At 38.3% G+C, this 23,465-nt stretch overlaps 1 protein-coding gene and 1 pseudogene across 3 annotated transcripts in view; both read left to right on the forward strand.

The window, feature by feature from the left end:
- TMTC2 (transmembrane O-mannosyltransferase targeting cadherins 2) overlaps positions 1-23,465 on the forward strand; it is a 393,432-nt gene that overhangs the window by 287,389 nt on the left and 82,578 nt on the right. For all 3 annotated transcript variants that reach the window (XM_061125343.1, XM_061125360.1, XM_061125351.1), the window contains exon 9: positions 18,282-18,363. In XM_061125343.1, the coding sequence (XP_060981326.1) occupies positions 18,282-18,363 (82 nt within the window). The remainder of the gene's footprint in view (positions 1-18,281; positions 18,364-23,465) is intronic.
- LOC133049271 (U6 spliceosomal RNA) lies at positions 6,995-7,095 on the forward strand (annotated as a pseudogene).

The following is a 23,465-nucleotide window of genomic DNA, read 5'->3' on the forward strand; positions in this document are numbered from 1 at the left end:
TATTTGATGAAGACTGTTTGGGAGGTTGATGTCTAAGGAGTTCTATGAAGCCTTCGTGGCACATTTACCAATCGAGATCAAGATGGCCTGAGACGTTGACAGTGGTAATTTAGACCTGAGCTGAAGACTATTAAGTAGACTATTAAATTGTCTATCTAAAGGCAGAGAAGTTCAGATTTCCTATTTTCCATCTCTGTGTCACCTCTGTACTTGATTTTTTTCCTATTTAGTGACCCACATTTTCTTGCCATCTTACACATTTTCTCTTAAGAGAGAGAGAAAATCTTATTCTGTAATAATGCCAAAACACCCATGTGTGTGTGCTTCTCCCGCACACTCAGCTGAGACTTGGGAAGGATCCAGTTTGGAGATATGCTTGTCCTATGCATTTATACATACAAACTCATTCTCCTGGTAATCTGCCAGTCTCTGACCATTTACTGTGTGTGTGTTTTCCCTTTTTGCCTGGATTAAAGGTTCCTATAATTGTATATGTACTACTTCTGGTCACTTCACACTCTGGAAATTAAAGTGAATGAGCTTTGCTTACTAAACAATGCTTATTAAACATTGTTTAATATTTAATTTCAATAGCTCTTTCTTTGTAAGTCACAGAAATTTATTATTCACAGAAGGTGACTCAAGAATCATTAGACCAACAGAAAGTAGAAATTTAGTAGCTTGTATTGTTAAGTAACCTTATTTTTTTCAAATACATGGGTTTTGAGATGGTTGGTATCAAATGAACTTTTGTTAGCTTCAGGGTCTTTTAATGGTGTTAAAACAAGGAACGTTTTCTCCATTAGACTGACTTTCTAAATAATTTCCTGAATTTGGATATTGTCAGGAGAACTTGTAAGCCACCAGAACTTGGACTGAGCAGGTACTCTGTTGTCTCGATGCCTGGCCAACTTTTTCTCTGTGAACCAGCTGAAGTATGATACCTCCTTTTTGAGACCTCCCCTCCCTGGACTTGCTCAGACACAACAGATTCCTTGGTCTCTGTGTTCTCCTTAGGTACTATGTGCAGTGAGAGCCCTTTTAAGTATGATCTTGCAATTGGTAAAGGCCCATTTCCAGAGTCACCATGGTATTATTCAGTCTATAAGAGCAGGAGTCATCTCATAATCCAGCGCCTGACACTGTGCTTGGCATACAGTGGATACTCTCTGAATCTCTGCTGAGGGATGGAGGGGGTGGGTGCGTGAGTGTATGGGTGGACCTACTCCATAAAGCTATCTTTAAATAGCATAATGATTCCTCGTAATAAACTTCTGGACCAGGTCAATAATGTAATACCTTAACTTTGAAACCAGATTGTCTCTGTTTGAACCCCAGTTCTGACAAATCAAGCTTTTGTGCCTTGGACAAAGTAGACTAATCTCACTGTCCCTCAGCTTCTTATTTTGTAAGACAGATAATAATAATATCGCAGGTATAGTACAAGGATTTAATGTGACAACACACAGAAAGAGCCTCGAATAGCACCTGGCACGTAGTAAGCTGGTCTTACAGTGTTTCTGTTCTTTTCTTATAACCTGTAAAGAGAAAGTAGAATTGCAATGTGCTAGGACATCAGACTCCCAAAAAAATCTGTCTTGGGAAAGCAGAGATGAATGGAAACTTAATTATGCTTGACAAGGATCAGATGGCCTTGTGCTGTGAAAGGATATCTTTGTTCATGTCTTCTTTGTTAGGAGTGTGGCGGAAATAGGAAGCTGAGGTTGCAGTAAGACCTCACCGATGCTGCTGTTGGAGTCTCCTGGTTTCAGCTGATATTCCAGTGTCATAAAGCCATTGTTGACTTGTCTGATTTAGGTGAATACTTGTGAGAGGGAAACAAGAATTAGGGTAACTATAGAATATTTGTCCAAACCAGGAAGGGGTGGCTATTATTTTTACACTCTAACACTGGACACAGAGTAGTTTCAGGCAAACCAGAATTACTTCTGAGAATTACTTACACAATGAGAAGCACAGTATACTATTTCAATATGCATGTAGTCTGGTTGGTATAAGAACCTTTCTAGGACATTTTGGCTTCCCTGATAGCTCAGTTCGTAAAGAATCCTCCTGCAATGCAGGAGACCCTGGTTCGATTCCTGGGTCAGGAAGATCCACTGGAGAAGGGATAGGCTACCCACTCCAGTATTCTGGCCTGGAGAATTTCATGGACTGTATGGTCCATGGGGTCCCGAAGAGTTGGACATGACTGAGCCACTTTCACTTTCAAGACATTTTACCTTTGATAGGACTCTTTACCTTAAAGTCCTTTCAGAAGAAAATAAGGGGGTCATTCATTCCAATTCCATTTAATTTTGTTTGTTAATAAATTAAAATACAATGGATTTTAGGTCTTGGCTACTATGGCCAGTCTCAGTGTCAGCTGGCTGGATCTAGGGGAGAAGGAACTGGCATTCCTTTTCTCTGTCATGGATTGAAAAGCAATGGAAGCAAGGGAGTATGATGTGAATTAAGAGCTTAACTTTCTTTAATCTGAATTTTTAACCAATGATGACTTCCCTGAATTGAACTCCATTTTTTAAGCCAGTAGAGTTTAATCAGTCCATATCCTTTGATTGACAATTGAGAAAAGCAAAGCCTATTCAAATTAGTGGCTTTCCTTGGTGATTCATCTTCTTGGTATCAGAACCAGACTAGAATTCAGGTTCCTGGTGTGCTCAGATGGTAAAGAATTTGCTTGCAATGCAGGAGAACTGGATTTGATCCCTGGGTTGGGCAGATCCTCTGGAGAAGGAGATAGCTACCCATTCCAGTATTCTTGCCTGGAGAATTCCATGGACAGAGGAGCCTGGTGGGCTATAGTCCATGGGTCACAAAGAGTCAGACACAACTGACTAACACTTTCTGTGACTGAATCCAGTGCTTTTATTCAGTATACTGGTTCAGTCATCAAAGAAATTTACATCTAAATAAATTAAATAACCCTCTCTATCCTTACTGCTGAAGATTTCGACCAAAAAAAAGGTATGAAATTAGGGAATTATTTACATCTGGCTTTATCTTCTTGTGAGAGCATTTGGATTTTAGAGTTGTGGCAGCCTGCCAGTGACAAATGGAGGTGCAGAGATCGCCTCCCTGTCATCCACTACCTTTTATGGCGTCAGGGGATTGCTTGTTCTCCTTTGTGACCCAGCTGCAATGCAGCTGTTGTTGGCACTCCTGCTTCTCCACTCTCACAATGCAGCTTTCCTAATCATCCCCATGGGGTTTAACTTCTGAGCACGAGTGTCAGCTCTGAACTCTGTGAGCCAAAGCTGCCTCTTGGGGACCAGTCAGCGTAGCAGCTTTCCACGCCATGGCTAAACAGTTTGGGATGAAGAAATCCAGCAATTTCTCATGACAAACAAGAAGCATCCATTTGCACAAACAGTGCAGCCAAATGGTTGGAGTTGTTGCAATAGCTAAATCTGGGGGCTTTCCAGTGACACTGATTCCTGAAACAGAGATCACATGGACCACTTTATCCATCTAAAGTGTAATATTAGTGTCTGTTTTCTGTGAACTTGTGGTGCCGTCTTATGGACCACGGAAGGCTAATTGAAATTGTGGTTTCCTTTTTTTCCCCTTGTATAGAGGAGGTATTGACAAAAGTGACAGGGGTGACATTCTGGGTATTGCTTGAGCCTCATGATGTTGTCAGATTTACCCACTGAAGCCTACACACTCTATCATGGAGGCAGCAGGACTTTCCAATGAGAATATGAAGTGTGTTTTCAGTATTTGCTTTTCCAAGATATTTAAAGTTTTCATGCATTTATGACTACCTACCATGCGTCTGGCAGCTTTCCAGGTGGTGCTAGCGGTAAACAACCCACCTGCCCAGGCAGGAGATGTAAGAGTTTCAGGTTCGATTCCTGGGTCAGGAAGATCCCCTGGAGGAGGGCATGGCAACCCACTCCAGTATTCTTGCCTGGAGAATCCCATGGACAGCGGAGCCTGGAGGGCCACAGTCCATAGGGTCACAAGGAGAGTCAGACATGACTGAAGAGACTTCACGCACACAGCATCTGGCCCTTGGCTAAAAGTGAAGTCACTCAGTTGTGTCCGACTCTTTGCGACCCCATGGACTATAGCCTGTAGGCTGCTCCATCCATGGGATTTTCCAGGCAAGAATACTGGAGAGGGTTGCCATTTCCTTCTCCAGGGGATCTTCCCAACCCAGGGATAGAACCCGGGTTTCCTGCATTGTAGGCAGATGCTTTTACCCTCTGAGCCACCAGGGAAATCCTGGCCCTTGGCTGAGTGTTGACTAAACCAATATCCTAGAGTGGTTTACGATTAGAAGAGATTACAAGTGGGAATAGGTATGGGGTATGGTAAGGGTCTGGTAAGGGTCACAAGAAAAGCAAGAATCAAGTGCTCTCTTAGGGGACCCAGAAGGAAAAGACTCAGTTTAAAGAATTCTGAACTGGTTTATTTTGGCCTTGGTTATAATTGGAAAGTTAACTAAGAATTCTAGAGTTTTGAACTTTTCTCTTTTAATTTTCAACTCAACTATGAAAAAGTAAATCTACACATTAATCTTTATTTCCAGTTCCAATTTATGTTTTGATTTTCTGTATTCTTTTTCCAAACACTCAATATGCCTCATTCCCTTCTACTGACATGATCACGTCCCCTCTCCTTCAGAGCCAGACATATTGACTGAGAGTATCATTTCCATCAACTCTCTCCCCAGACTTACCCCAACTCCTTCTATATATAAAAATACACCTTACTGAACTTACTAGTGTCTGATCTCTATGTCACTAAACCCACTGGGTGTTTTTCAGAAACTGACATAATTGACTGCTCACGTCTTCTTGAAATACTGTTTTACCTTAATTCAGTTCTCTTGATTCAGCCTGACTAACAAACCATATCTTTGACAACTCAGATATCTCAAAGGTACCTCAGTCTGTACAATTCTCAGAACTGAGCTCATGATTTCCCCCCTTAACTTGGTCTTTTCTCCCATTGTTTACCTACTTTATCTCAGTTTCAGGATCAGAAACCTTGAGGTCATCTTTGTGACCTCCATCTCACACCCTCTCCCTCTCCTATCCATCTTGTAATCCTATCTGTATTACCTAAATATCCCTCCTGTCAGTCCACTAATCTTCCTCTCCATTATCAGCCCATCACTCTCTTTTAAAAGCCTGGATTAATCTGCCTGCTTCCCTTCTGTTCCCATTACAACTGTTATCCACACAACCTTCAGAGTGATATTGACAAAACAGATAAGGACAAATTCCTTCATGGAATCTATCTGCCAGGTAGGCTCTGCCTTCAACCTTTTCGAGTAGCACACCTCCATTCCTTCTCTCTGGCTCCCTCACCCTGGCTTTTTGCAGTGTTTTTGCCACAGAGATGTTACCTTTGTTGTGTCTCTACTTCACGTTATTTTTGTCTCCCTTCAACTAGTCAATCACACAGCTCTCAGATTTTTTAGAGCAAGCAGCACTTCCTTTTGGAAGACTTTCCCAAGTACTTCAGCTAGTTCTAAGTGAAATTCACTTAGAATATTATGTTGTACTCATAACACCTACAGTTTTGGACTCTTCATGAAGGCAAAGGTTGTCCCTAATTCACCATTCTTATCCTAGTGCTTAACACAGTCCCCAGTAAATATTTATTGGATTAAGAAATAAATGAATAAATTTAATGGATTGCTGAAAGTTCATTGTTTTCATTACAAACAGATATTTTTCTATTTAATTTATGAGTCAAAGAGAAATTCTGTGTACTATTCTGAAGTCTAAATATAGCTCATTTTGATATTTAAAAATGATTTCATAATTCTAAAGTAAAATTTTAGGATATATGTATCTGCAATTTAATTATAAATGTGTTTAAAGAAAATTTCTACGTCACCACAACATCCTTAGACATTTTAATAATAAAATGTTCTGATAAATTTATTTTATAGATGGAAAAGAGTTTTAACTTAACTGAGTTTAGGGTAGCAATGCAATGTAACAGCCTAAGCAGTTTGTCCAGATAGAGCTTAAGATGTGGTTGCATCCTATCAAATTAATTATCTCCTACCGAACTGTTACTGTAGTATGTGTGGGTGACCTCTTTAAGCTTGAAGGGGAAAAATGCAAGTGAACAAATGTAGAAAGGAAGTAAAAATTTGTTATATAACAGGATATCTGAATAAGCTAAACATCTTTCATTATGTAATATTTTAGAAATTGGCTATTTGTATTAATACCTTAAAAATCTTAACTTTTTTTTACTCATAAATGTCAAAGCTGTATAGAAAGCAACATATAATTTATTTTTTACTAATATTTAAAATACTTGTGAAAGTCAAGCTACTTATTTTAAATATTTATTTAAAATATTTTTCTTCTCTTTTACTGAAGCCATGCTTTAAATAGAAGGCTTGTTTTGTTTTTTTTTTTGGTTTTGTTTTTGCCCTTTTTTCTTTTTTTTGCTTTCCTCTTGGCATTCTTGCAAATTTTCCTTTAACTTCTCAGGGAAGCTACCAGATATCTGGTGTTTTTGCCAAGCCTTTGATCTGTGATTCCTCTCTGGTCAGGCTTTCTGAATTAGTCCTCCATACTCTGCTGCTCTAGCATCTCAATCAAATAGGAGTTGATTACTCCACTACACACGCACCTTCCTACCAACACTTGCTCTCAAGAAATCTTTTTCTTGTGTATAAATGATACCTGCATTCACGTAGGTGCCACAAGCCAAAGCTATGGAGTCATCTTTGACTCCTGTTTTTATGTCATACCTATATCCAGTCTTACCAGTCATATATCTACAAGATATTCCACACCTAACCATATCTCACTGGCTCCTCTGCTTTTACCCCAGTCTTTGCCATGGAGCATTAACAGCCTCCTAAGTGGTCTCCCTTTTTCCTATGTCTCATGCAGTCAGTTTTCCAGTCAAGATCTCAGGTTTTTTGTAAAAATATGTGAGATCATGTTGTGCTTCCGTGGTATTCCTTTCTAGTTAAAAGAAATTCCAGGGCTTGCTTCAGCAGCACATACACTAAAATTGAAATCACACAGAGAGGATTATCATGGCCCTCACACAAGGATGACATACATTCACGAAGTGTTCCATGTTTTGTGTAGTTCCCATATTTTGGTGGCTTTGCTGGTTAACACCAAGGAAATGCTACGAGTCAAAGCAACATGTGACATCCAGTATTGAAACTATGACTTTTACTACCAAAAAAGAAAAGTTAACTCCAGACTCCTTACAGTGACTACTTTGCCCTGTGCAATCTGATCACTCCAGTCTCTCACGCTCATTTCCTGTGATTCTTTGTAGAGTTTACTCCCCTGCCGCCATATTGGTTTTCTTGTTAGGTTTTAACATTCCAATCATGCCATGTCTTTGCATGGTTCACTCACTTCCTTTACTTAGGTTGCTTTTCCAGTGTCAGCAGAGACTTTTCTGGACGACTTTCTCAAACTCCATCCCACCCGCAGTGTGTGTTGCTCTCTCACATTAGCCTGTGTTATTTTTTTTACCAGACTACTCTAGACCGACAGTGTCACTGCTCCTGTGTGAACTATCATTCCACCACTAGAGTGTGAACTACAGGAGGGCAGGAACTTCATCTTGATTACCAGGACTGTAACACAGCGTGGCACATCAGTTCAGTTCAGTTAAGTTGCTCAGTCGTGTCCGACTCTTTGCAACCCCATGAATCACGGCATGCCAGGCCTTCTGGTCCATCACCAGCTCCCGGAGTTTACTCAAACTCATGGCCATCGAGTTGGTGATGCCATCCAGCCATCTCATCCTCTGTCGTCCACTTCTCCTCCTGCCCATTCCCTCCCAGCATCAGGGTCTTTTCCAATGAGTCAGCTCTTCAAATCAGGTGGCCAAAGTATTGGAGTTTCAGCTTCAGCATCAGTCCTTCCAATGAACACCTAGGACTGATCTCCTTTAGGATGGACTGGTTGGATCTGCTTGCAATCTAAGGGACTCTCAACAGTCTTCTCGAACACCACAGTTCAAAAGCAGCAATTTTTCGGCACTCAGCTTTCTTCACAGTCCAACTCTCACATCCATACATGACCACTGGAAAAACCATAGCCTTGACTAGATGGACCTTTGTTGGCAAACTAAAGCAGGAGCTTAATCCATTTCTGTGTAGTGAAATGTCACATCTCTGAAGAATTCCATTTCCAGTGGATGAAGTTGTTCTGTGTTCTCAGGACACTTAGTTTGGCACTAATGCAGCAGTATTTTTTTAATAGTTTACTTTATGTGCATACTTCCCTCAACATCAGTCTTAAGATACCAGAGAATGAACCCTCTCATTCACCTCTGAAATCCAGCAGTAAAATGAGCCAGTGATACAGGTAGTGCTAACCTCCCGTTTAAAATACTCTTTAATTAAAAAAAAAAAAATTAATTAGAACATATTTATGCAGCATCTTGCAACCTGCTTATTTCATTTAGCAATGGATCATAAAATGTCTTGTGGTTTAAATACTTTCTACAAAATCATTTTAATAGATACATATTTCATTGAAATGGCATGTGGTTAACCAAGTCTATGCTGGTAGACACTGAGTTTGTATAAACAATGCTGCAATGAAAATAAATAGCTACCTCTTGGACTTTACAGGTATTTCCTTAAGACAAATAACTAGAGATAGAATTGTTTAGCCAAGTGTATCTGTGACTTAAAGGTTCAAATTACTCCCAGGAAGATCTTACTATCTTTTACTATACTTTAGCTATGTGTTAGCTGAGTGCAGTTTCTAATGAACCATCAGTAATACTGAGTTCTGTAATTTGGGAAACTTTGCTGATAGATGAATATTAACATCTCAATGTATTAATTTACCTTTTAGGTAAATTGTGTATTGCGTAAATGTAACATATCTTCTTTAGGGATATCAACCCTTATATTCTGGTATTAGCAAGCTGCTGATTTGTGCCTGTTGCTCATGTAACATGTTTGATGTTGAAGCCAGAATATCAGCCGCATATGGGTGATGTACTTTAACTTCTTCGAATGAAATCCAGTCTGCTGCAGTCTTTCATCCCACTTTGTCTGCCATTTCATTTCAGCCAGTTTTGTGGCCTCCTCCCGTCCAGAGGTTCACCTAAATGTGAAGGCCTATTGGTATTCAAAAAGCAAGGAAGGAAGCTGCCCGAGTCCACTGGGTCTGAGCTAATTCCTCACCTTGAAGTCTGATGGCTCTGCAGTGGGACCTGGGATGGGTCTCAGGGAAGCTTTGCTCAGGTCTGGGAGTTGTGGTTCTGGGCCCCAGGCATGCCCCAGAGCCATTCCTCCCTGCTGAGATCTCAACACTTATTCTGGATGCTACCCCTGGACACTGAGAGGTCACTCCCTGTCACCACTGGCTGCCCTTAATTTGACATATGTGTAGGCTTCATGACAATATATTCCAAGTGTCTGTAAAGTGGCTTCTGCTTTGGGACGTTTAGGAAAAGAGATCACCAAAGACCTGACAATTATAGAAGGTGAAACTTGAGGGACTATTCAGTGAGAAACACAAACTATTATCATTAAACTATTTAGCCACATTCATTTTTTTTTAATTTGTAACATTATTCTACATTTTAAAACTTTCCAGAAGAAATAGTGTTCTGCCCCTAAAAAAATGAATGTTATCATCAAATTTTGGGTCCCTGATAATATGATGGTAAATATTGTAGTAGTATAATAATAAAGTATTTCATCCTGAAGGTTATCATTGCCCTTGCCCCTTCACTTTGCCTTTAATTAGGATTATCTCTGGCTGATTATGCATAATGACTTAGAGAGGGACTTTAGAACTAAATGCTTTGATGTAAATCATCTTCATTAGTAAGATTTAATTCAATTGTTAGATTTTTTAAAAAATGATCTATTTCTTTTGAGGAGAAAACGTTTTATATCATGAAGACACTTCACATATAAACACTGATGTTAAGATGTACTAGCAAACAATGCTTCTTCTGTTTGTAAATGAGAACCTTCACAAATTATTTTTTCAAGGCTGTTTTATTGCTTTTCCTTTTGCACTCAAACTATAATGCAGCTGTAAATAACACATTTACCAAACTATGTATAAGCTTTTGGGCTTCCCAGGTGTCACAGTGGTAAAGAATCCACCTGACAATGAAGGAGATGCAAGAGACGTGGGTTCAATCCTTGGGTGGGTAAGATCCCCTGGACTAGGAAATGGCAACCCACTCCAGTATTCTTGCCTGGAAGACTACATGGACAGAGGAGCTTGGCACTGAGCATGCACACACTAAGTTGCATATATACTTTTGCGTGCTCAGTCATGTCCAGCTCTTCGTGACCCCATGGACTATAGCCCACTAGACAAAGGTTCCTCTGTCTATGGGATTCTTTAGGCAAGAATACTGGAGTGGGTTGCCATTCCCTTCTCCAGGGGAGAATCCAGGTCTTCTGCAGGCCAGGAGGATTCTTTACTCCCGGGGGAGCCCATATAAGCTTTTAGATCCATTTTATTGGCTGCTTCCCTTTCTTATTTCTTGTCCATGTAGATACACATTTGAATGAATGACCAACAGTTACCATGGTCAGACATTCCCCCAAAATAAACACTAAATGTATGAAAGTGACTGCTGGATCACAATTGCAGAAAGAGACTCTTCTACAGTAAACTTAAAGCAACGTCTAAGTAGGAGTAGGGTGACCTAAGGAAAATCCTCTGGTTTATTTTTTATATTATTCCAATGGCTGTTACTGGGTTTCCTAGTTGACTCAGTGGTCAAGAATCTGCCTGCCAATGCAGGAGATGCAGAAGACAGGGGTTTGATCCCTGGGTCAGGAAGGTCCTTGGAGAAGGAAATGGCAACCCATTTATTCTTAGCTGGAGAATCCCATGGACAGAGGAGCCTGGAAGGCTGTACAGTCCATGGGATTGCAAAAAGTTGGATATGACTGAACACCCATGCCCACAACTGGTGTTCCTACCAATGCTGAAGACACAAGTAATCCCTTTTTGGAATATAAATATTTGGATGAGAATCAGGCTAGTCTGAGGACCAATTTTTATGGTTTATCGGGAGGCTTGGGTTCAATCCCTGAGTTGGAAAGATTCCCTGGAGGAGGGTGCAGCAACCCACTCCAGTATTCCTGCCTGGAGAATCCCCATGGACAGCGGTGCCTGGCAGGCTGCAGTCCATGGGGTCGCAAAGAGTTGGACACAACTGAGCGACTAAGCACAGCACAGCACAGACCTTGGCTCATGTGACAGTTTCCACATGTAAAGTGGAGAAATTACTGCTTTATTCATAGCTCTGTTCAGTTCAGTTCAGTCGATCAGTCGTGTCCGGCTCTTTGTAACCCCATAAATCGCAGCACGCCAGGCTTCCCTGTCCATCACCAACTCCCAGAGTTTACTCAAACTCATGTACATCAAGTCAGTGATGCCATCCAGCCATCTCATCCTCTGTCGTCCCCTTCTCCTCCTGCCCCCAATCTCTCCCAGCATCAGGGTCTTTTCAAATGAGTCAACTCTTTGCATCAGGTGGCCAAAGTATTGGCGTTTCCTCCTCAGCATCAGTCCTTCCAATGAACACCTAGGACTGATCTCCTTCAGGATGGACTGGTTGGATCTCCTTGCAGTCCAAGGGACTCTCAAGAGTCTTCTCCAACACTTCTCCCACAGTTCAAAAGCAGCAATTCTTTGGTACTCAGCTTTCTTTATAGTCCAACTCTCACATCCATACATGACCACTGGAAAAAACCATAGCCTTGACTAGACGGACCTTTGTTGGCAAAGTAATGTCTCTGCTTTTTAATATGCTATCTATGTTGGTCATAACTTTCCTTCTAAGGAGTAAGCGTCTTTTAATTTCATGGCTGCAGTCACCATCTGCAGTGATTTCGGAGCCCCTCCGAAAGAGAAATCTGACACTGTTTCCACTGTTTCCCTATCTATTTGCTATGAAGTGATGGGACCAGATGCCATTATCTTAGTTTTCTGAATGTTGAACTTTAAACCAACTTTTTCACTCTCCTCTTTCACTTTTATCAAGAGGCTTTTTAGTTCCTCTTCACTTTCTGCCATAAGGGTGGTATCATCTGAATATCTGAGGTTATTGATATTTCTCCCAGCAATCTTGATTCCAGCTTGTGCTTCTTCCAGCCCAGCCTTTCTCATGATGCACTCTGCATATAAGTTAAATAAGCAGGGTGACAATATACAGCCTTGATGTACTCCTTTTCCTATTTGGAACCAGTCTGTTATTCCATGTCCAGTTCTAACTGTTGCTTCCTGACCTGCATATAGGTTTCTCAAGAGGCAGGTCAGATGGTCTGATATTCTCATCTCTTTCAGAATTTTCCACAGTTTATTGTGATCCACAGAGTCAAAGGCTTTGGCATAATCAATTAAAGCAGAAATAGATGTTTTTCTGGAACTGTTTTGCTTTTTTGATGATCCAGCAGATGTTGGTAATTTGATCTCTGGTTCCTCTGCCTTTTCTAAAACCGGCTTAAAACCTGCTTGAACATCTGGAAGTTCACAGTTCATGTATTGATGAAGCCTGGCTTGGAGAATTTTGAGCATTACTTTACTAGCGTGTGAGATGAGTAGCTCTGTAGTTTACTGAAAATGTGACCACATGAATCACTAAGGAGTTACTGTATGCTATTAAGTTATGTACAATAATGGTAGCCTGTTCATTTGTTGACTGATAATTATATTTATAGAATATTTGAATGGCTATAGATGAAAAAGTAAAGTCTTAAGGGAGTAATCTTGTTTAGAGGACAAAATTAGTATGCTACTTATATTACAAATATATATATGCAAGAATGTAGAATCTTAATATTTTCAGGTCATTCAGTAAAATAGCAGTTCTGAGCTATGGCATCAAAACACAGTTGTGTGTAGGGTAATAGATATATGAGTGATTTGCTACTAAAAATAAGTAAAAAGATGGGTGTATGGTTAACTTTTAAAAATGAGACAGTTCAAGCTGAAGCCATTGATAGTATATAATTATCTCATGTTTAATATTACTGAGTGCTTCCTTAAGTAGGCGCTCCAAGTTTGGGAGGAGTTGTGTTTGTGTAAATATTACTATATAAGTATCTATTTTTTGTATTCCTTCATTTTGTAGTTGGAAAAAGCATTGATCAGCTGTCGAAAGAGATACTGTTTACCTTGTATACCCACTCAGGTGGGCACCTGTTTCTGAGCAGGGAAGGTAGCATCCAGTTTAATTAGAAAACAAAATAAATGTGCTGCGAACTAATCATGTGCTGTAGAACCTAAACTTTACTGAATATTTATGTTAATGTGTATGTTTTATTGCTGCCAATCGGAAGAGGACCTGACCAAGCCTAGTTCCAATTGAGGATGCTTTTTTTCATGAATTTAAATGATACTAATCTTGAGTCTGTGTTTTTCATCCTCAGTAAAGTGCTGCAAACGTTGTCAGGAAATCTGAAATCTATAGTAACATTGAAGATGTGAGCTGGAAGAGTCTTTTATTTGAGGAAGGGGAAGGTGATAGGAATGGGAGACATTTTATAGGAAAATTGTGAAGCTTAGTTTCTACCATGACATAAAGTTCTACAAAGTATTTTTGAATTTTGGTAATTAGGAACCAGATGGTGGCCTCCAAGGTGGAAAGAATGATTTTTTTTTTTTTTTTTTTTTTTTTGAGGAGATAGGAGTAAAATCAAAGAATGTCAGAGCTTTCTATGCCACCAAGTAAAAACCCATCTTTCTCCTTTGATCACTATTTACTCAAGTGCCAAATTACGAGGAGAATAAAAATCTTAGATGATTATATAAAATTGCTGAAACCAGTAATTTCCACTTGACTTAATGATTTTTAGCAACCCCTCAAAATTGGTATTATGTTCATTTTTCCAAGTGAGGAAAAAGAGGTTCAGAGATGTTACAAAAGATACTGAATCACACAGCTAAATAGAGGCAGCAAGATTCAAACAGAGGCTTGTCCGGTTCCAGGTCAGATCTCTCAATGAGAATCAGAGAAAGTCCTTGTTAGTCCTCAGTGCTGCGTGGCTGACTCCCTTGCTTATTGGGTCACTTGTTTTCTATGCGCTTCCTGCAACTCGGACGTGCAAGGGACACTCTGTGTGGTTCAGTTGAATGGTTATGTCCTTAGTACAGCACAAGGAATTCAATAAAATTTTCACTTAAAAAAACAAATGAATATGCAGATATGTCATAGACTTGGCAGTGGAAACCAAGCCACTCCACTCACATTTCCCTTATTTGTCACACTGACCACAGTCCCTTTTGCTTGGTTTTCTCAACCACCACAAGTGTCGAAACACCCCAAACAAGACACACAATGAGTAAGGATGCTTGATAGGAGGAGGGGTTTTGTATAACCAGGGGCTAGTCCATAATGCTTGCTTGTAGAAATGCTGACATAATCTAAACAATGCCAAGAAAAACCTGCTGAGACATGATTTTTTCTTCTTTACTTTTTTAACCAAAGTCCCTCTAAAACGGTAGTAGTGAAAAGAGTAAACTTGATTAAACTTAGTGTTACCTCCCTACCACCCTTCCTATGATCCAGTAATATGTGTGTTTGGCTGGCTTAAGCATCTGGCTGAATCTTAAATTTTATATACTCTTCTGAGACTTTTATTTTCCACATAAGTGGGCACTTGACTAAATAGTGATCAAAGTAGAAAGATGGGTTTTTACTTGGTGGTTTGCTACTTCCCTCAAAAAAGAATGTTCTGGCCTTCTATATATTTGTTTTGCATCTAGGAGGTGGTAGGGCTCACTGTCTTTTAATAACCTGGTTCATTTGAGTAACCTGAGATGACTGGCCTTTGAATTTTGGTTTATTTTTTAAAGCTGTATACTAATGCTTTAGCTCAGTCAGTAAAGAATCTTCGTACAATGTAGGAGACCCGGTTCAATCCCTGGCTCTGGAAGATCCTCTGGAGAAGGAAATGGCAACCCACTCTAGTATTCTTGCCTGGAAAATCCCATGGACAGAGGAGTGGGGTGGGCTACAGTCCATGGGGTCACAAGAGTCGGTCATGGCTTAGCAACTAAATCACCACCACTGCTGCTTTGCCAGTGGACTATACACATAAGAATTTTACTACACTGTTTACTGTGACAGTGATAAGTGAGCCACTTTCTTCTCTTCTGTCCTTAAAGCTTAAGTGGAATAAAGTTCACAGATGCCTTTGTATTTTTGTATGAAATATTTGTCCAGACTCTTTACCAATGATAATTTTCATTTTGTATCTTTGTTTTATTATCTTGTGCAAGTTCTTAGTATATTATTTTCCAGTGATGATTTAAAGACTGACCATGTGTTTTGAGGCTCTAAATAAAAGCAAGATACAGTGTTTGTCATTCAGAACTCTGTATTTTATTGCATACTGTGTATGTATATATATGCAGAGTACATCATGTGAAATGCCAGGCTAGATGAATCACAGGCTGGAATCAAGATTGCTGGGAGAAATATCAACAGGTTCAGATATGCACATGATGCCACTCTAATGGCAGAAAGTAAAGAGGAACTAAAGAGCCTCTTGATGAGAATGAAAGAGGAGAATGAAAAAGCTGGCTTAAAACTCAATATTCAAAAAAATTAAGATCATGGCACCTGTCCCATCACTTCATAGCAAATAGAAGCGGGAAAAGTGGAAGCAGTGACATCAGTGACATTTTGTTTTCTTGGACTCCAAAATCACTGCAGATGGTGAATGCAGCCATGAAATTAAAAGATGCTTGCTCCTTGGAAGAAAAGCTGTGACAAACCTAGACAGCATATTAAAAAGCAGAGTCATCAGTTTGCAGATGAAGGTCTATATATTCAAAGCTATGGTTTTTCTAGTAGTCATGAATGAATGTGAGCATAGGACACTAAAGAAGGCTGAGCACCAAAGAATTCATTCTTTTGAATTGTGGTGCTGGAGATGACTCTTGAGAGCCCCTTGGACAGCAAGGAGATCAAACCAGTCAATCCTAAAGGAAATCAAATCTGGATATTCAATGGAAGTACCAATGCTAAAGCTAAGTTCCAGTACTTTGACCATCTGATGCAAAGAGCCAACTCATTGGAAAAGACCCTGATGCTGGGAGAGTTTGAGGGTAGGAGGAGAAGAGGGCAGCAAAGGATGGGATGGTTGGATGGCATAACCAACTCAATGAATATGAATTTGAGTAAACTCCAAGAGATAGTGAAGGACAGATAAGCCTGTCCATGGGGTCGCAGAGTCGGACACAACTTAGTGACTGAACAATAACAACACTCTACAAATAAAATATGTTAATGTTTATTATAAGCGTAGAATATGCCTATCTACTATAACAACTACTTCATGTGTATCCTTTCAGATAATTCTGTAATCACATGAAATAGATTTTATTATCATCATATTAAAAAATAATAAATGCTCATTTTAGAGCACTTTTAGGTTTACAAAAAAATTGAGCAGAAGATATAGAATTGGCGTATAGTCTCTTATCCTCCTACACTTCTCTGGTTGTGTTAACTTGAACTTGTCTTGTACATGTTACAACTGATGAGCCAATACTGGCACATGATTATTAATTAAAAGCCATAGTTTACATTAGGGTTCACTCTTTGTGCTTTGTATTCTCTATGTTTTTGACAAATGTAGAATGACATGTTATCTGTCATTACAGTACTATACAGAATAGTTTCATTACCCTAAAAAATCTTCTGTGCTCCACCTGCCCTCTTTTTTTGTAATAGAGGAAATTATAGCTAATAGATGAAATTATTTTCCAAGGGTCATTTAGCTACAAAAGTGTGAGAGCTGCTCTGCCTCCTGAAATCTATGTTCTTAACTCATATCGTAGACTGCCTAGTTCATCACAATTATTTAATCATTTAGGGGATCCTATCTTGGTAAGATTCTTGCTAATTCTTACTAACTTCAACAAAGGGTAATATGTGTAGCAAGTATTTTGCTTGTGCTTTCCTTTGAAGTTAAAACACTGAGAAATATCACAGGAGAATTTTCAATGTGTAATTATTGGATATTTGGCCAAATGTTTCTTATAAATTAAACAGAAGTTATTGACATGTGTAGCGTTAGTAAAATGAAAGAGAAAGTCAGTGGTCTGATCGGTATAGTTTTCACTTGCTGCTGGAATAATGGTTGAGTAAAAGAGCAACAGAATTAACTTTTTAAGCAAAATGAATAAACAAAAAGAAGAGGTCTTTTGGAGACATGAGTCAGAGTTACATAAAATGTAGAATATTAGGTTAATCATATACCTCTATCTTTGGAATAATTATCTCCTTAACAGTGGTTTAAAAAATATGTATGTGAAGGGGAAAGAAAAACATCACATGAAGCTAATGTGGTAGACAGTGTATGAATTAGAAGGAATGATCAGATGAGATTGTTTCTCTCTTTAGATCCACAGCTTCTGGGCACCACCATGGCTTGCTTCCACCCAGTTAACGTAGATCTTCATTTTACCCTTGCCGTACAGGACACGGCTTTTTTAGGAAGGGTCTTCTTTGGACTGTTCTCTTAGCTTGAGTCACCCCCTTTTTGTTACTCTGTAGGCAGTTTTGGTTCAAAAGCTACAACACAGCAAAGAATGTCTAGTTTTAGAATCTGCCTGGATTATGCTATTATTTCATGAAAAATCAGTTTATTACATATAAGCCTTTGCTCCTACTTTTTGCTTATTTTCTTCTGAGATTGATGGTAATGCTCACTTAAAACTGTAGCTAGGGAGAAGATCTAGCTTTAGACTAAATCCTGATGTAGGTATGTTGTAGTCCTGAGTGACAGCAGCAAGGATAAGCAGTATTCGCTTGAGATTCAAAAACTTGTGACTTAGTTTCTTCCTATATAAAGTAAACATTAGGACAAAATCATCTCAAAAGTTAAAATGATCATCATTCTTTACAAAGAAGAATGAATGAATGAATGTCGACAACATAAATTGAAGGGAGAAAATAAAATAGAAAATGAAAACACATTTCCCATCATTCCTGAAAACTCTCTCATCCTTTTGGTTTCCGTGAAACCGTTTTTTCCCTTTTTTCTCTTGCTCTCCTAGTTCTCTGTGACATCTTTGATGAACTCACTTTCCCTGTCTCTTCTAACCCTGATGTTTTCCAGGATTCTGACTTCAGTCTTCTCTCTCAACACATTCTGCTTGATCATCCCATTTAGATAAAAACAGAGCACTGCTTTTTGATGATGAGTAACAGGTAGACATTAGTCTTCCTCATACGGTCCCAGGAGGTGAAGAATCCTTCATGATGTGCTGCTGAATCATCCATTTTCTCTGTTTTTCAAGGGTCGTAAGAGTGAGGCTGAAAAGTTCTTCTTGAAGGCTATTGAGCTGGACCCCACCAAAGGAAACTGTTACATGCATTATGGTGAGTGGTTGATAGTTTTTTCCATGTCCCCCACAATTATGAATGCTGATATGAGATTCAGGTTGCACCGATAAAGAACATTTTGAGAGGACATTGACTTCGCCGTTGCAGACATAGCCTTGAGCTGTAGTCTTGCCTTCTTGTTCAAAGCAGTCATGGTAACAAGGGCTATGCCTTATGTTTTCCCTTAGTTATTTTCATAGGACTTCAGTGGTGAAAGGTATTTTCAGGCCCTCCCCCCTCCCCCAGTTCAGTTTGGAGTTTAAGTGAGATCTCATCAGCAAATCATCTCACTCCTTGCCTGATGCATGGTATATAATTAAAATATTAATATTAGCTCTCTTTTCATTCTAAATTACAATATATTGCTCACTGAATGTAATATTTTGAAGCTTTAGAGGCTTATCTTTTGGCTACCAAATCTTGCTTTCTGGAAGATTTGGAGGTACCCCAGCCTCTAAAGGCCTGAGATTAGGGTTAAGGATAAAAACTGTAGACTCTAAAGGAAGTGTCTTTCACTAAGTTTACCCTCAGTTTATCTTAACCAGTCCAGAATGAACTTATATAACAACTCTGTTACACTCCACACTGTTGTTAGTAGTGAGTCATGTGTTCCTTGAGGCGATGTATGTAGCTGGTTTGGTGTCAGGTAAGATGTACTTATTTCTATCTTATTTGCATTTGCAATAGCTTTCAAGGAGCTGAAAAACATTTGCTTTTGCTGATCCCTAGGAAAAAGAATTTTTTTGACACTATTGACTTTGATGTGTCAAGTTATTATCAAGTAGTAAACTTAAAGATGAATGGGAATGAAATATCTTGAGGAAATAAAACTATTATATTTGTATAATATTAAATTCCTTCTCCCATTTTCCAGCTGGTAAAAATGAATCAGTGATGGGCTGTGAGTGTGGAAAATGAAAATTTAAAAATGGAGGATACTCTTAATTAACCATCAGTTCATTTGTTTATTTATATTGTGTGTATATGCTTATTTTATTTTATTTTTATTTATTTATTTATTAGTTGGAGTGTATATGTTTATAAATGTAGGATTGTGATACTTTATCTTTTCAGCATAGCACAGCATGTAATTTCATGCAACTAACTGCATCACCACCCCTGACTTTCTTTCACAATGCAGTTTTATTGCCATGTTAAGATAGTAATCAACTAATTTAAGTTTACTGAAGAATTTAGTTCAATTTTTCAGGTTTTCTTATATAAAGTGTTTTAAATTAGGGTTTTCTCATGTATACTATTTGGGTATCCCTACTGAGCTAAGGTAATTCCCTGATTATTTTCTTGGAGTGCTGAAGGACCTCTTTGTCATTTTATGAAATAGGTTTGTTTTTTTTTTTAAATCCTGTCTTTCTGCTTGCATTTCCTGTACCTCAAACTAAATTCTACTTAACTGCATCGTCTAAGCTTCTTTCCCATAATTTTATTATACACTTTTATTATACACTTTTCACAACCAATTCGTTTAACTTCATCATTGCTTCATTTGAAATGCCATTGGTGGGGGGGAACTATTAATTTTAAGAGTTACCTCCTTTATTCTGATTTCTCTGTCTTTACCCACTACTAATCTTTTAATTTATTTTTTATATTTCAGTATTCTTCTGAATTTTTTTTCCTGGGGTGGTAATAGGGAGTATTACTGCAGGAGAAATTTTTGGATTTAGTTTTAACAGAAAATGCAATAGATCCTTTATTGTGTATGTTATTAGGAAAATAGTGATAAATGTTCTGTAAATACATGTGTAAAACTAATTCTTCTTAGTACTCTTTGGTTATTTTAAAATTTTTGGCATATAGCCATTACTAGAAGTACATTTGTTTTCTAAGGGAGGGATGACTGCATAATTCAATATGCTTTTATTAATAGTTTCAATATTTTTCCCCACTCTGGAGTAAGAAATAGAAAGGAGTCAAAAAATGAGGCATCAGAAAGCAGTAGTTAAGGCAAAATAATCTACAAACAGACAGGAAGCCCATAACTGAGTGCCTGATATTCCTGTCTCACTGTACTCAAGTTATTTTAACATGTACATTTAAGGGAATATTAAAGTTTTTGTTTAGAAAAAGTCTGCTTCAAATGAGTAAAATTTAGAACTGAAAGGTTCTTTTAAATTTATCTAATGTAACCTCTGATGTATAAATCAGTAGATTGAAGCCTAGAGAGATGAAGTTTTTGCCCAAGTTAGTTGTAAGTAACTAAATTTTGGGTCCCTTGATAACTGTCATTGCTTTTCTCCTATAATATATATTGCATTTCTTTTTACAACATTGTAAATAGACACAGTTAGATAGACACAAAGCATCTATTGTAGGCAGACACAAGGTGGCTGGGTAGGTAGATAGGTGTTTTGGATTTGTCAGCCCTTTTGTGCAGTTTTAGAATGTCAAATTCATATAAATCACAACTTAAAATTCTTAGCAAAGGGTTTTTGTTAATTTTAATTTGTATAAGATGCAAAGCACTGTTCTGTTTTCAGAATGGAAGTTGTGCTATGTAGGTAATAAATAGGATGATGTCCTTTTCAGAAGGTGATGTGATGGGAAGTAGAGTATAAGAATTCTTGAAACCAGATAGTCAGGTGAAACATTTTTGAGGAGGTGATATTTGAAATCTAAGCTGATATTTTAAATCTTGCAACTCTTTGAAGAGCCAGATATGAGCATTTCAGACAAAGAAAGAAAGTTCAAAGGTCACAGGCAAGAACAAGCTTGTATTCACAGCAAAGAAAGAGGCTACTATGACCAGAGCTTATTAAACCCGATGGAAAAGTGGAGGGGATGAGACTGGAGAGGAGGCAGAGCTAGAGCCCCCAAGCCCAGGAGGCTTTGGTACCCAAGCTAAGGAGTTCACTTTTTATTTTAAGAGCAGTGGAAGGAACCATGTGGTGAGATAGAATTAGAGAAGGATCAGAGTAGAGCAGAGAGAACCCGATTGCTATCTCACAGGCGAGAATGATGGTGGCTTAGGCTGCAGAGTGGTTGTGGGGATGTAAATATTTATAATGAAATTATACACTTACCTTCCTTAGAAAATTCTGAGGTAGTTAACAGGAAGGACCTACTTTTCATTTTTGCACCATCAATATCCAGCATATTACCAAATCACAATAATGCACAATAATTGCTGAGCTCAGTTAATTTTAGAATTGGACACAGGTTCCAAAACTGACTGAAAATTTGCTATGTTAAATTTTGTATTACTCCTTGTCCAAGAGGATACATACTATGGTTTTTATATCACTTTTTTTTCCCACTTACTGGTTGTGGATATTCTTTTTCTTTTTTTGGTTGTGGATATTTTTAAGGGTATTTATGCCCATGGATTGCATGAGTAATGACACTTCAGCTTAAAAATAAAAGTTTAAATGAAATATTAATGTTAAGTGAATATTTGTGTAATGTAAATGAAATGTTAAATGTTGTTTTGAGTCTTTTTTTAATGCTTTTGCAAATGGTAATGAACATGCCAGAGTGGGTGACTTTTGTTCTATTGGAAATCCGCTCTGCCTGGTGATTGTGGGTTTTTGTGTTCTGGTTTTTTTTTTTAGCTTATTAATGGTACAGGTGACTTGGAGTATGCCATCCAGTTGGGACTAGACAGGATATTATAGGAATTTGTAGTGACTGCAATGGCAATTAGAAGGCAGTATTTAAAAGTGTTGTTATAATGTTATTTGTGTTTTGAACCCACTTGTTTTATGTCTTGGGAGAAGGGATTACGTTAGAGATTGCCATTTTTTCCTTCATGTTGACTTTCAGGGAAGAAAGCTAAGAAGATTTATAAAGCTGGTTTAATAAGTTAGTTAAATGTAGCCTTGTGGTATGTATAGTCTCTGGGATTAAGATTCATCTGTAAAGTGAAAATATTGATGTGGGCTTCCAAAGTGTTTACCAACTCATATTTCACATTGTTACTAATATATACTTAATTTCTCACTGATCTTTCATTAGAAATTTTAAGGAATGGAAAATAAATAGGCTTCAAACTATGCTATTGGTACTAGTATAATATGTTCATAGCTCATCAAGCTTAAAGTGAACTTCCATGTCCACATAAAATAAATCATATCTGGTCTTTATAGAATTTAATTTATTAATAAGTGAGCATTTGGTGCCTGGGTGTCTCTTCTGTGCCTGTTAGCGAAGGGATTCTCCATAAATTTTCTTTTGGCTCCAGCAGGAAGCTTCTGCTGAAGGAATGAAAGTTAAGACAAGTCCCTCCTTGTTTCTTGATCTTGTTTTGTGTTTTAAAGGATTACTGGAAAACCATTTTGTCAGAAAGAATATTTTATAATTTGTTTTTACAATACATAGTAGTAAATTTGATGTAGACTAAAATCTAAAATCAGTATGTCTGTTATAAGGTACCTACTATGCATAAATCTGGGACAGATGTCAAGTCATTAGATATTAAGCACCAAAGCATAAAAAATTAAAAGGGAGCAGATTGTGACAAATTCTAATGAGACGTACTTTTTTATGTAGATCTTGGGTGGTTCTTCTTTTCCTATCTATCTCTTAACCGTATGTTTCTAAAAGCAAATAATTTAGCCTCCTTTTCTTTATAATTGATCCTTTCTCTCAGTGATGTTCATTTCCAAGGATTCAGCTATGTAGTGATGAGTCCTTTTTAAGATTTTCTTTTTTTTTTTTTTCCTTTTTAAGATTTTCAAATTTTATTTTATTTAACTATTTGGCTGTGTTGGGCCTTAGTTGTGGCATGCAGGATCTTTGATCTTCATTGCAGCATGTGGGATCTTTAGTTGCTGCATATGAGCTCTTAGTTGTGGCATGTGGGATCTAGTTTCCTGACCAGGGATTGAACCCCGGGGCCCCTGTGTTGGGAGCACAGAGTCTTAGCCATGGAACCACTAGGGAAGCCCCTATGGTGACCCATCCTGATCTTCTTCCTCCAACTCAATATTTATCAAGCACCATAAGTGTTACCAGACTCAGGTCTGACTGCTTGCTGCTCAAAAACCAGTACTCCAGAGGCATGTACTGGTAGAAAGGAAAAGCTGCTTTAATCAGAAGGCTGACTATCTGGGGTGAAGGCAGACTCATGTCCTGACAGCAGC

This window comes from Dama dama, chromosome 3 (genome assembly GCF_033118175.1).
Source record: "Dama dama isolate Ldn47 chromosome 3, ASM3311817v1, whole genome shotgun sequence".
NCBI lineage: Eukaryota > Metazoa > Chordata > Mammalia > Artiodactyla > Cervidae > Dama > Dama dama.